General features: G+C 46.6%; 3 protein-coding genes across 4 annotated transcripts; all 3 read left to right on the top strand.

The window, feature by feature from the left end:
* The first annotated feature begins 153 nt into the window (after positions 1-153).
* On the top strand, positions 154-3,249 carry lap3 (leucine aminopeptidase 3). The gene is made up of 12 exons (XM_061274849.1): positions 154-365; positions 489-604; positions 966-1,020; positions 1,097-1,362; positions 1,433-1,597; positions 1,728-1,886; positions 1,947-2,071; positions 2,308-2,396; positions 2,482-2,584; positions 2,722-2,801; positions 2,868-2,980; positions 3,050-3,249. The coding sequence occupies exons 1-12, from the start codon at positions 270-272 to the stop codon at positions 3,234-3,236; spliced, it is 1,554 nt and encodes a 517-aa protein (XP_061130833.1). The 5' UTR covers positions 154-269; the 3' UTR covers positions 3,237-3,249.
* A 234-nt stretch (positions 3,250-3,483) lies between these two features.
* Positions 3,484-5,314, top strand: med28 (mediator complex subunit 28). Its single transcript, XM_061275274.1, has 4 exons — positions 3,484-3,671; positions 3,831-3,897; positions 3,986-4,098; positions 4,195-5,314. Exons 1-4 carry the CDS (start codon positions 3,513-3,515, stop codon positions 4,396-4,398), a joined length of 543 nt encoding a protein of 180 aa, XP_061131258.1. The 5' UTR covers positions 3,484-3,512; the 3' UTR covers positions 4,399-5,314.
* A 173-nt stretch (positions 5,315-5,487) lies between these two features.
* klhl2 (kelch-like family member 2) lies at positions 5,488-11,493 on the top strand. Of its 2 annotated transcripts, XM_061274854.1 has the most exons (15): positions 5,490-5,936; positions 6,538-6,657; positions 6,832-6,938; positions 7,013-7,134; positions 7,206-7,368; positions 7,482-7,591; positions 7,659-7,775; positions 8,077-8,226; positions 8,297-8,414; positions 8,512-8,709; positions 8,887-8,988; positions 9,164-9,292; positions 9,357-9,497; positions 9,678-9,821; positions 10,179-11,493. In XM_061274854.1, the coding sequence occupies exons 1-15, from the start codon at positions 5,869-5,871 to the stop codon at positions 10,205-10,207; spliced, it is 1,818 nt and encodes a 605-aa protein (XP_061130838.1). In that variant the 5' UTR covers positions 5,490-5,868; the 3' UTR covers positions 10,208-11,493. The 2 variants fall into 2 exon arrangements, with proteins under 2 accessions (XP_061130839.1, XP_061130838.1); XM_061274855.1 differs by lacking the exon at positions 10,179-11,493 and having other exon boundaries at positions 5,488-5,936; positions 9,650-9,785.
* Positions 11,494-11,573: the final 80 nt, after the last annotated feature.

Genomic DNA, 11,573 nt, shown 5'->3' with positions numbered 1-11,573 from the left:
TAAAATCTTTCATTAAAATTCATGTTTTAATTTCTGATATAGTTTTACCCAAACAACTGGATAGACAAACCATTTAGAAACATATTTAATTGAAATTGTTTTTACGTAGGCTTTTATTTTTTGTATCACTTTATCAGTCGCTCGTTGATGACGTCACATTAAGCGACCTCTTCCGCGAGGATCGCCTTCCAGCCTATGTGCGACCTTTAACGCCGCGTACTGTTGTCATTTTGTACTTTGTCCCTACACATGATCCCGAGATATCGAATATGTTCCTTATGAGGAGAGCTGCCGTGCTGCCACTCTCACGGAGCACATGCTGTCGGACATTTTGTGCCTCGAAAAGTCTTAAGATGGAAAGAAAAGTGAGTGACAGGAGTCCAGACAAAATCCAACATTTCAAAAACTCTTCATTTTTTCTGCCCGTGTCGCCTCTTTCCAAAAATATCAGCTAAGATGAATTAAAATGTGTTTTTTGTCCTCCGCAGGGTTTGGTCCTGGGAGTTTTTGAGAAGAAGGAAGAGGAAGGCAGCCATCATTTGACTGAGGCAGCAGCAGGTTTTGACCGCCAAGTGTCTGGAAAATTGTCCGAATTACTGAAAATGTAAGTTTCTCTACACTAACGTTCATAATTACTCACATTTGTCCTATTATTATTTTATTATTATTATTATTATCATGTATAACACTGCCGCGTTATACTTTCTCTTCATATTGAAAGTGATACAAAAAATGTTTTATCCTTGTATTACCGGAACATTTCTTTTTTTTTTTTCTCTGGATTTTACTGGTTGAGAGGAAGAAAAGACTTAAAACAGATTGTTGTTCCGTCTGATTTATTAAACTTTACGAAACGGACTCAAACGTGATTATGTGTCCTCCATTCTTGTGCTGTCGAAGTATTCAGATTTAAATTTCCCCTTGCTTCAATGTGAAGAAAACAATTGCACATTATTTCTTTGCAGTTCTGGACCGTCGCTCAAGAAAGGAAAAAGCAGAGTTTTCTATGGAGTCCACAAGGTGAGCAATTAATCATCTGTAGAAAAAAACCAAAACAGTTCATAACCAGAGTGATCACTTGTTGTCCGTCGTCCAGGACTTCCCGTGTGTTGCCGTGGTCGGTCTAGATGATGTCACGGCCGGCGTGTGCCAAGCAGAAAACTGGGACTCCGCCAAGGAGAACATCCGCACGGCTGTGGCAGCCGGCTGCAGGGTTCTCCAGGACCTGGACGTGAGCCATGTGGAGGTGGATGGCTGCGGTGACCCTCAGGCGGCAGCAGAGGGCGCCTTACTGGGCCTGTTTCATTACGATCAGCTGAAATCTAAGAAAAAGCCCAAAGTGATTGTTCAGCCTCATGCCAGGTATGACCAGTAGTGTCGTTTATTCATATATCCATCTCAACGTATGGAATTCATCTGTGGTTGCGTTTAGTTCTGATGTGGCAGCATGGGAGAAAGGAGTGCTGTACGCCGAAGGCCAAAACCTAGCCCGCCTCCTCATGGAAGCCCCGGCCAATCACATCACTCCCACCGTGTTTGCCAAGACCATTGAAGAGCGGCTGGCGCAATATGGCGACCGGGTCGTAGTCCATAAGCGGTACAATATTTATGACTCATTATTGTAATTAGTTTGTATACATTAGATTATCAATTCTTACTGAAGTGTCACTGGTTGAGTTGCGGTGTAGATGTGGATTTTGTCAACTGGACCTTTTTTCTTTCCTCAGATCTCAGGAGTGGATCGAGGAGCAAGGGATGGGCGCCTTTCTCAGTGTGTCCAAAGGCTCCGAGGAGCCCCCGGTCTTCCTGGAGCTGCACTACCAGGGCTCACCCGACAGTGCCCAGGCCCCGCTCCTTCTGGTGGGCAAGGGCATCACCTTCGACAGGTAGGCTGCCACAAACGCACCCTGACAACTCGTACGTTATGATTTATCTCTTCTTCGTAGCGGCGGCATTTCTCTGAAGCCTTCCGCTTCCATGGATATGATGCGAGCCGACATGGGCGGAGCCGCCACCGTGTGCGCCGCGGTCGTCACGGCAGCGGCCCTCAAGCTGCCCGTCAACGTCATCGGTGAGCTGAGCTCTCTTTCTCATATATGGCACATACTCTGGTTGAAATCACTCTGTGTTATTATCATGACAATGATTTTATCAGATTTCAAAACATGTTTCAATTTTGATCCTTTTATTAAAAAAACTGGACAGAGTTACTTGTCTAATGTTACACTTAGATGTAGGAATTTTCCCATATTTAGGCCCCTTTTGTAGTTTACAACGTTTTTTTTTTTTTTTGTGTTCCTCCACCAGGCTTAACTCCGCTGTGCGAGAACATGCCTAGCGGCAAGGCGACCAAACCAGGTGATGTCGTAACGGCAAAGAATGGGAAAACCATTCAGGTCGGTGGATATTTTGGAACAATGTCATTGAAACGTCGAGTAAATATTCATTGTGAAAGGCTTGCACGTGTCTCTGTACGCACAGGTGGACAACACCGATGCAGAAGGCCGGCTCGTCCTCGCCGACGCGCTCTGTTACGCACATACCTTCAACCCCAGGGCTGTTGTTAATGTTGCTACGCTAACAGGTGAGATATTAGGGGTTCCAACACCCATCAAAACTCATTCATTAAAACACCAATTTAGGTTAATATTTAATTTACAGTCCTGCTGGTACACGCCGATTTTTAAATCCCCCACATTCAGTACAACTGTGTTTTTTCAGGCGCCATGGACGTCGCGCTGGGCTCGGCGGCGACGGGAGTCTTCACCAACTCGGATTGGTTATGGGAGCAAATGCACAAGGTCTCACACGCACAGATGCATATTTTCAAAGATAGATGTTGACAAAAGTCTGTGTCGTCTGTGTAGGCCAGTATGGTGACAGGCGACCGAGTGTGGCGGATGCCTTTGTTCCAGCATTACACCAGACAGGTGACGGACAGCCAGCTGGCCGACCTCAACAACATCGGCAAATACAGCAGGTACGTAGCAGAAACAGAAAAGTAGCAAGCCTTACATTCTCCAACGGCCTCCGATTCGGTTCCTGGTAGGTCGGGCGGTGCGTGCACGGCAGCGGCCTTCCTGAGAGAATTTGTCACGTCGCCGCACTGGGCTCATCTGGACATCGCAGGAGTGATGAGCAATAAGGATGAAATCCCGTACTTGAAGAAGGGCATGTCGGGAAGGCCCACACGTACCCTGGTTGAGTTTGCAGCCGCGTTGGCACACAATAAATGAGCAAATTTGTAAAGTTGCAGTGGTTCCTTGAGTACTAAAAATGATAAACCTTGATCCACCTTCCAGGACAACCAGGCTGCAATGGATGCAGAGTTGGCAACATTTAATACTCAAAGTAATACGAAACAATATAAAATATCTGATTAGCGAGTTATGATTTAAATGCTTTCCCTCTTGAGTCCGAGGGAACGTTGACCCCACAAAGGTGGCGGCTCAAGAGGCGTGTTCACGCATGCGCGTGGCGAATCCGGAAGTCAGTCACAATCGGTCTCAGCAATGTCGTCGTCCATGAGCGGAATGTTCCCCGGACAGCAGCCGCCAAGCGCGCATCCCATGCCCGGCGTCGGTGGCCCAGGCCAGCCCGGTTTTCCCGTTCCGGGGAACCGGAGCCAAGGAAGCAACACGCTGGTGGACGAACTGGAAGCTTCGTTCGAGGTGAGACTCTTATTTAAACAAGGAAAAAACGATAGCCTCGAGTGCTAACGGGTTTTAGCATAGCTGTCGCTCGTGTTTTTAGCCTAACTTACTGTTTCTTTTTAAGTGACTGAAATTAGTTTTATTTACTGCACAATAATATAAAAATTCATTCCTCAGGCCTGTTTTGCATCGTTGGTAAGCCAAGACTACGTGAACGGAACTGACCAGGAGGAGATCCGAACCGGTTGGTGAACACTTTTCTTTATTTGAAACATTAATCTCACGTCTCTGATTATTAGATCATTCAAACTTTTAGTTTCTGGTTGTTCCAGGCGTGGACCAGTGCATCCAAAAGTTCCTGGACGTGGCCCGGCAGACGGAGTGCTTCTTCTTGCAGAAGAGGCTTCAGCTCTCAGTGCAGAAACCTGAGCAGGTGGTCAAAGAGGTACTGAATTATAATTAATATATTAACACTAGAACATAAAAAATGTGTTTTAGGCTGCCGGAATTAAAACATACACACTCTGACTTTGTCTTCCAGGACGTGTCTGAGTTGCGCAATGAACTCCAGAGAAAGGAGATGCTGGTGCAGAAGCACTTGTCCAAGCTGCACCACTGGCAGCAAGTGCTGGAAGACGTCAGCGTGCAGCATCGCAAGCCCAGTGACCTACCGCCGCCTGGACCCCTGGCCTTCCTGGAGCAGGCCTCAGCCAGCTTGCCTCCCGCACCTTTAAAGCCAAACTAATGGGATGGAGTCTTGTGGATTACTCGCACAAGTTAAATCAAACTTGAGAAAGTACACAGAACTGGAAATTAGCAGTATGCGTTATTACCTCTGCCAAGGACAAATCATACAAGTTGGTTGTCCATTTGAGGAAGGAACACAGTGTGGAGATGTGCGTGGACCAGCTCAAATTTTCAGTGCTGTTTGACTTTTGGAAGCTTATGTTTTTGGTTGCATTAAGGCCAAGTGGAGACCCATTAGAGCTGAAAGATTGAACTACAATTGTGTGGATTGTTTAAAAAACAACAAAAAAGTAGTCGCCAGTTAAATCGTGATGCAACTTTAGCAGTAGATAGAAGAGAATTGTTGTAAAAAAAAAAAAAAATTCTCCTATAATTGCAATTTTTTTCTCATTAGATTCTTTCCCTCCCAAAATATTATTGCAACTTCATTATTTTCACTATCAATATGTACATGTATTCACGATTAAGATTCAAAGGCGAGTATCTTCAGTGTGCTTCACGTCTCCCGTGCCTGAATGAGCTCATGCTGACACTGATAGCATCTGCGTGTTTTCTTATTTTTATTTTTTTCTGACATCACGCCGCCTCAGATATGTTGGGTGACTTCACACCATGACAGACTTGTACTGGCCGTCTTCACAGCTATCGTCTGTCTCAGTTTGCAATCACAGATGGATGAGAGGATAAGTCCAACTGTTTGACTTGATTTATCTCCCTTTTAGTCATTATAATGTGTCATGGAACATTTGTGTGAATTTGTTTTGCTAGTGGATGAAACATTCTCTTTGTATTCATCATACAGTATTGTGATTATTTTTGCCCACTATCCATTTTCCAGGTCAAAAACTGCAGTTTTTTTCACTCTTATGTATTAACTTATCACTGAATAAAAGCTCCGTAAATTTTCTTTTTAATTTTTTTGTCTGAGTATTCTAATTTATTTTTATGTGCGTTTGTTTTGGCGTACTATTGCATTAAATGGGCCCAGGTTTGCCTGGAATGACAATTACGTTGCTCTCCAGCCGCACCGGTCCTCCACCTCTGGGTGGCGCTGTGATTTCTTTGGCGACTCCTTTTTGACATCGAAGACCCTCTTTCACCTCTCCTTGTTTGTGCGTCTCAAGCAAGCAGCAAGGAGAATGGAGGGGGAAAAAACATGTCATTTCGCCCGTCTTCTCTCACACAACATCCAGCAACGAGGAGAGTCACACGGGGAGAGCATTGAAAAACTTTCCATTTAGCCTTCCTGTCACTTCCCTTTTCCCAAGTAATTAGCTTATCAAGTGGCTACCAGCTAGCTCCGTCTTGATCCCCAAGCGTACCGGTTCGCCTCGGCATCTACGTCCGCTCGGAGTCATCGCGGTCGGGCTCCGGTGTAGCTCGAGCACCCCACCTCCCCACCCACCCCAACGCCACCACACCCGCCGCGCGACCGACCAGGAGAACGAAAACACCGCGCGGATATGGAATGGTGCATGCTGCTGGGCCAAGTGTGCTGCCGTTGAATACAAGCGGAACCATGGACACGCATCCACTGTGAGTAGAAGTGGAATTGAAGGAATAAAGAAGAATGTGAGCGCGCGTGTGTGTGTTGACGTTTCGTAGTGTGACGGATGGTGCCGCATTAAGACAGAGATGGGATGGGATGGGGGAGGTGATGGTGGTTGAAAAGCTGCATTAGTATGCTTTTGTCGAAATAGTTTCAATTTATTATCCTTTTCTGGTTGCGTGGGTGTGTCACGTGATTTAATTGAAGTCAACACAATGACACGAGTGCTTTCTCAAGCCTTTTAATTAGTGCTAGCAGTCTATAGTTTTCTTCAGTGAGATTATATATTCCCATTTTTGATTTCTACTTCCATTTTAGCAGTATCTCCACGGACTTCGAGTACAGCCTGTTAAAAATGGGCAATAGCCCCGGTATCCAACATATGGCCGGTGGGCCACCATCCATTTTTAAGCAACCCGCGGCATGTACTAATAAAAGAAAAAATCTGCCATCAATGATTTTGTTTCATGTTAAATGAGCTTTTCCAAAGATGCAAATCAACCATTTACAATTAAATAATATTTCTCTTGATAACACTGTGGTGAGTAAAACTATTAAAAAAAAAAGTAACTTTCTGTTTTGCCACAGGTGCACAAGGCTTTGTCCACACGCTTTGGACAAAGAGGACGGCGTGGAGAGACAAGGTGCGGTCACGCTGAACCCTCGACACATGAGGAAGGCCTTCAAAGTCATGAACGAGCTGCGCAGGTAATAATTAATAAGACCGCATTTGCATTTGGCTGACAGAGAAGGAGGAAACATTTCATCTTTCCAACAGCAATGTCAATTTTTCAATATATGTTTTGAGCTTACTAGACCACCTAAACTTTTTTGAGGTTCATCGTAGGCCCTTTAGATGGTCTGTCTTTCTGTCTTTCACAGTCAGAGCTTGTTGTGTGATGTCACCATCGTAGCAGAGGACGTGGAGATCGCCGCTCACCGCGTGGTGCTCGCTGCTGGCAGCCCGTACTTCCACGCCATGTTCACAGGTGCCCTCCTATTCCTTTGACACCTCACCCCGGACGTTCCCCTACGAGGAAACAAAACGGTTTGCGTGCGACAGGCGAGATGGCCGAGAGTCGAGCCAAGCGCGTGAGAATCAAAGAGATGGATGGGTGGACTCTGGGACTCCTGGTGGATTACATCTACACCGCCGAGATACAAGTCACCGAGGAGAACGTGCAGGTAGCGCGCACGATACGAATGAGAGACCATATTTAAAAATAATAAAAGAATATCACGGTTGATTGTGTCAGGCTCTGCTGCCGGCCGCGGGTCTGCTGCAGCTGAACGAGGTGAAGAAGGCGTGCTGCGAGTTCCTGAGCTCTCAGCTGCACCCGTCCAACTGCTTGGGCATACGAGCCTTCGCCGACCTGCACGCCTGCTCGCAACTGCTCACGCAGGCCAACTGCTACGCAGGTCATTACACTTTTTTTCTGGAGTTTTTTTTTGTATTTTGGTCTCACTTTGTGGAGGCTGTGTTTTATTTATTTAAAAAAAAAATTAATGAAAGGTTGTGGTTTTTGTTCCAGAGCAACACTTCAGCGAGGTGGTGGGCAGCGAGGAGTTCCTCAATCTGGGCATGGAGCAGGTTTCCAGCCTCATCGCCAGCGACAAGCTCACCATTCCCACCGAGGAGAAGGTACGCACGAGCAACGCCCGTGCAACGGCGCGGCAACGCACCTGACATCGTCGTTGTGGACGCGCAGGTCTTTGAATCGGTCATCGCGTGGGTCAACCATGACAAAGACGTGCGCCAGGAGCACTTGGCCCACCTCATGGAGCACGTGCGCCTGCCCCTGCTCACCAGAGAATATCTGGTGCAGGTACCACCCCAGTAGTTGGCTTCTTTTTACACTTGCATGACAACTTGGAGACGTAACTTGCTAAAAATGCTACTTGGCGTTTTTGTGTGTGCTATTTTTTAATTAATATTTTCACAGCAAGTCTAAGCTAACAAGTTGTATGTTTAACTTTAAGTCCCGCTCAACAAACGACTAAATGTGTATCTGCAACTGGCTCGCCCTGACCTCATGTGAGGGCGTTCCAGTCTCGGCATCCACCGTCCATGCCCGATTTCTGAAAATAAATACCACCATCTGTTTGGACACTTGTTCATGATGTCAGCGTGTGGAGGAGGAGTCGCTCATCAAGAACAGCAGCGCCTGCAAGGACTACTTGATCGAAGCCATGAAGTACCACCTGCTGCCCGCTGACCAGCGAGCGCTCATGAAGACGGCACGCACGCGCATGCGGACCCCCGCCTGCTGCCCCAAGGTATCAAATTGATTAATCGTCGCATTGGGGTTAAGGAAACGTCTTCGCGTCACCTGCCGCTCGTGTTCAGGTGATGGTGGTGGTCGGCGGCCAAGCGCCAAAAGCCATCCGCAGCGTCGAGTGTTACGACTTTGAGGAGCAGCGCTGGTACCAGGTAGCCGAGCTGCCCACCCGCAGGTGCAGAGCAGGTAGGAAGCTTAACATGCTAATATTAGCTTACTGATAAAGTCCCGATTCGACTCAGTCCAAAGTATGTTTCCTAAACTTTTTTTTTTTTCCCTTTAGGCGTGGTGTGTGTGGGAACATGCGTGTACGCCGTGGGGGGCTTCAACGGTTCCCTGCGTGTGCGTACGGTGGATTGTTACGACCCCATGATGGACCGCTGGACCAGCGTCAGCAGCATGCAAGACCGCCGATCCACACTGGGTGCCGCCGTGCTCAACGGACTTTTGTACGCCGTGGGAGGCTTTGACGGAAGCACAGGTACCGCTTTTCGATCTTTAGATTATTTTTTATTAATTTTTTTACTCTTTGTTAATTTTGATCTTTTTTCTTTCTGATTTCCTTTTTTTTTTTTAAACTTAATTTTAGACCTGTCACTATACATTTTTGGGGGAATCTTTTTTTGTTACTCAGACTTGTTGCTGTGCAACTTTGCAGGTCTGTCCACCGTTGAGGCGTACAACGCCAAGACCGATGAATGGTTCCACGTGTTGCCCATGAGCACACGACGTAGCAGCGTGGGAGTGGGTGTTGTTAACGGTAAGTATTCACTCACTTATCATTTTTCCGTCATTCATTTTTGCTTTATGTTTAGCTTGGAAGAGACAGTCATCTCTGTGTTTCAATAACATACTGCCCTCTTGTGGCCAACGGCAGCAAGAAATCACAATGCAGACCCTGTTGAATTCTTAACATCTATCCGTGTGTATGTCAGGGATTCTCTATGCTGTCGGCGGTTACGACGGCGCCACCAGGCAATGTCTGAGCACGGTGGAAGCCTACAACCCCAAAAGTAACACGTGGAGTTACATCGCCGAAATGGGCACCCGACGCAGCGGCGCAGGTGGGGTCTTCGCCTTCCAGCCGTGGTGCAGGGATTTAAAAGTTCCGTTTCCTCCCCGTGCCAGGCGTGGGGGTGCTGAAGGGTTTGCTGTACGCCGTGGGCGGCCATGACGGCCCCTTGGTAAGGAAGAGCTGCGAAGTGTTCGACCCGGCCTCCAACAGCTGGCGGCAGGTGGCCGATATGAATATGTGTCGTCGTAACGCAGGTGAGGCTGGCCGTGGGGGGGGGGGGGGGGGGGCAAGTCATTGGAACGTGCTGAATTTCCGAGTGGATTAGTCACTGGGTGTAATGAATGATAAAAGAATCAGTTCCCAAATGACTTTTCATAAAGCGCTGACAAAATGGCGTCTGACGCAGCGGCCGCGTGACCCGGCCTTTGTTTCAGGTGTGTGTGCGGTCAACAACCTGCTGTACGTTGTGGGTGGCGACGACGGGAGCTGCAATCTGGCGTCGGTGGAGTTCTACAACCCCAACTCGGACAAGTGGACCTTGCTGCCAAGCTGCATGAGCACGGGACGCAGTTATGCAGGTGGGCTGGACCCCCAAAAAAAAAACACAACAGTTTTTTTCTCAATTTTCTCAAATGTTTCTTTTTGTCAAAATACAAGAAAACAAATATGAACAGTCCAAAAGTTTGGGGGGGAAAATGTCAGGAAAATGTTAATTAAAGGACAAAATTGCACATAGAAGGTAAACGAAAGGCCTACAACAGATTGCAGATTTTAAAAATTCAATACGAACTTGTTGAAACACAACTGGTGCATTTGGGCTGCGATTCCTCCGTTTACCGCAAGAGGGAGCCCAAGTACCACTAGCAGTACATATACAGAGAATCACTGTACTAGATAAATGTCCAACTTTTTTTGCGATTGGTTTGAATCCCCAGGTGTGACTGTGATCGACAAGCCCTTATGACTGCTGGAGTCGCCCGTCGCTGATTAGAAGCAGAAGTTGCATCCTGCTGGATTCTCATGTGGGATCTGTCGTCGTCTCACGCGACATTTGCACGTTGGTCACTGACGCCGACAAGTTGCGAGACGGAAGCCACGACGACCAAGGTGACGTTGACAAACGTGAGGATTTTTTTATGCACTTAACGTGAGCATAGGGAGGGTTTGAACCGGCGTTTTAATCCCGTCGAGGGCGGGTCGGTGGCCTGGCCAACGGGCGGGGGGGGGATGGGGGCAGACGCCGCTGCCGAATGACTACTGACACGAAGCTACTAAAAGTGCTAACATTTGTGAGAGGGGAGGCTGCTGCTGCTCAAGTGGGACTATGGAAAATCTTCTCCTTGCTGGAGCGTCTGTGCGTATTGGTGCGCTTGCCTTCAAAGGTTCTCCGTTGCTCGTGAGCCCGTTTGTGTGCGTGTATGCGTTGGTGTGCTTTTTTTCAGTCGACGACTGCATGAACGCACTGTGCGTGGCTGCTGATGTGTTTTTTTTTAGAGCGTTCAAGAGCGCCCGAATGTTAAACGGTTGGCCGCGTCCTCCTTCCTTTTCGCGATGCCTTTGTGAGCGTAGTGACGAAACAAAATAGTTTGTGGTTGTTTCTACAGAGGAGCACTTTTTTGGCATACCTGACAAGAAATCGGACTTACACCCCCTTATAGGACTTTTTCTTTTCTCTGTCAACTTTTTTTTTTTTTATCTTCAAAAAACGTTTTTCAAAAATGACGGGTTTTTGTTTGTTTTGCTACTTTTTCTTACATCTTTTTCTTGTAAGGATCCCTATTTTATTTTTAAAAATCAGCTTTTTTCCGAAAGTGTCAAAACTATCCCATTTCTAAAAATAGACAAAAAATATAGCTTGATTATTTTTCAGGATCGCACGTGCTTTACTGTTGCCCGGCAGCCATGTTTGTCCACTGCACGATCTAAACATCCCTACGGATTAACCCAGTAAATGAACATATTATGAATGTGCCGATTTTAGAGCATCTTCTCTAATTCCAGAAAGTGACCAAACTCATAGCTCTCTTTTCCCGTTTCAGTGACTGCTTTTGCTGCGTTCTTTTCGTCAACTGTATATCGAGGACTGTTGTTGTCGGCTTAATACCTTTTGAATATGTTTCTCATTACATGTTTTGTAGAGCATTATTAATAAATCTTATGCTTCTTGTATTTAAAAGGAAAAAGCTGTGAAATGACATACAGTGATCTGTTTTTAAAAACTTTGCCAAATCAGTAAACTATTTAAATGGATGATGCTGTTTGTTCCCTCCAGTTGTTGTAAGCCACCACACAAAACTGTTTTTTTTTTAAATGTCAAAATTTTTCTTGAG

This window comes from Syngnathus typhle, linkage group LG3 (assembly GCF_033458585.1).
Source record: "Syngnathus typhle isolate RoL2023-S1 ecotype Sweden linkage group LG3, RoL_Styp_1.0, whole genome shotgun sequence".
Lineage (NCBI taxonomy): Eukaryota > Metazoa > Chordata > Actinopteri > Syngnathiformes > Syngnathidae > Syngnathus > Syngnathus typhle.
This window is presented reverse-complemented; position numbering and strand designations above follow the sequence as displayed.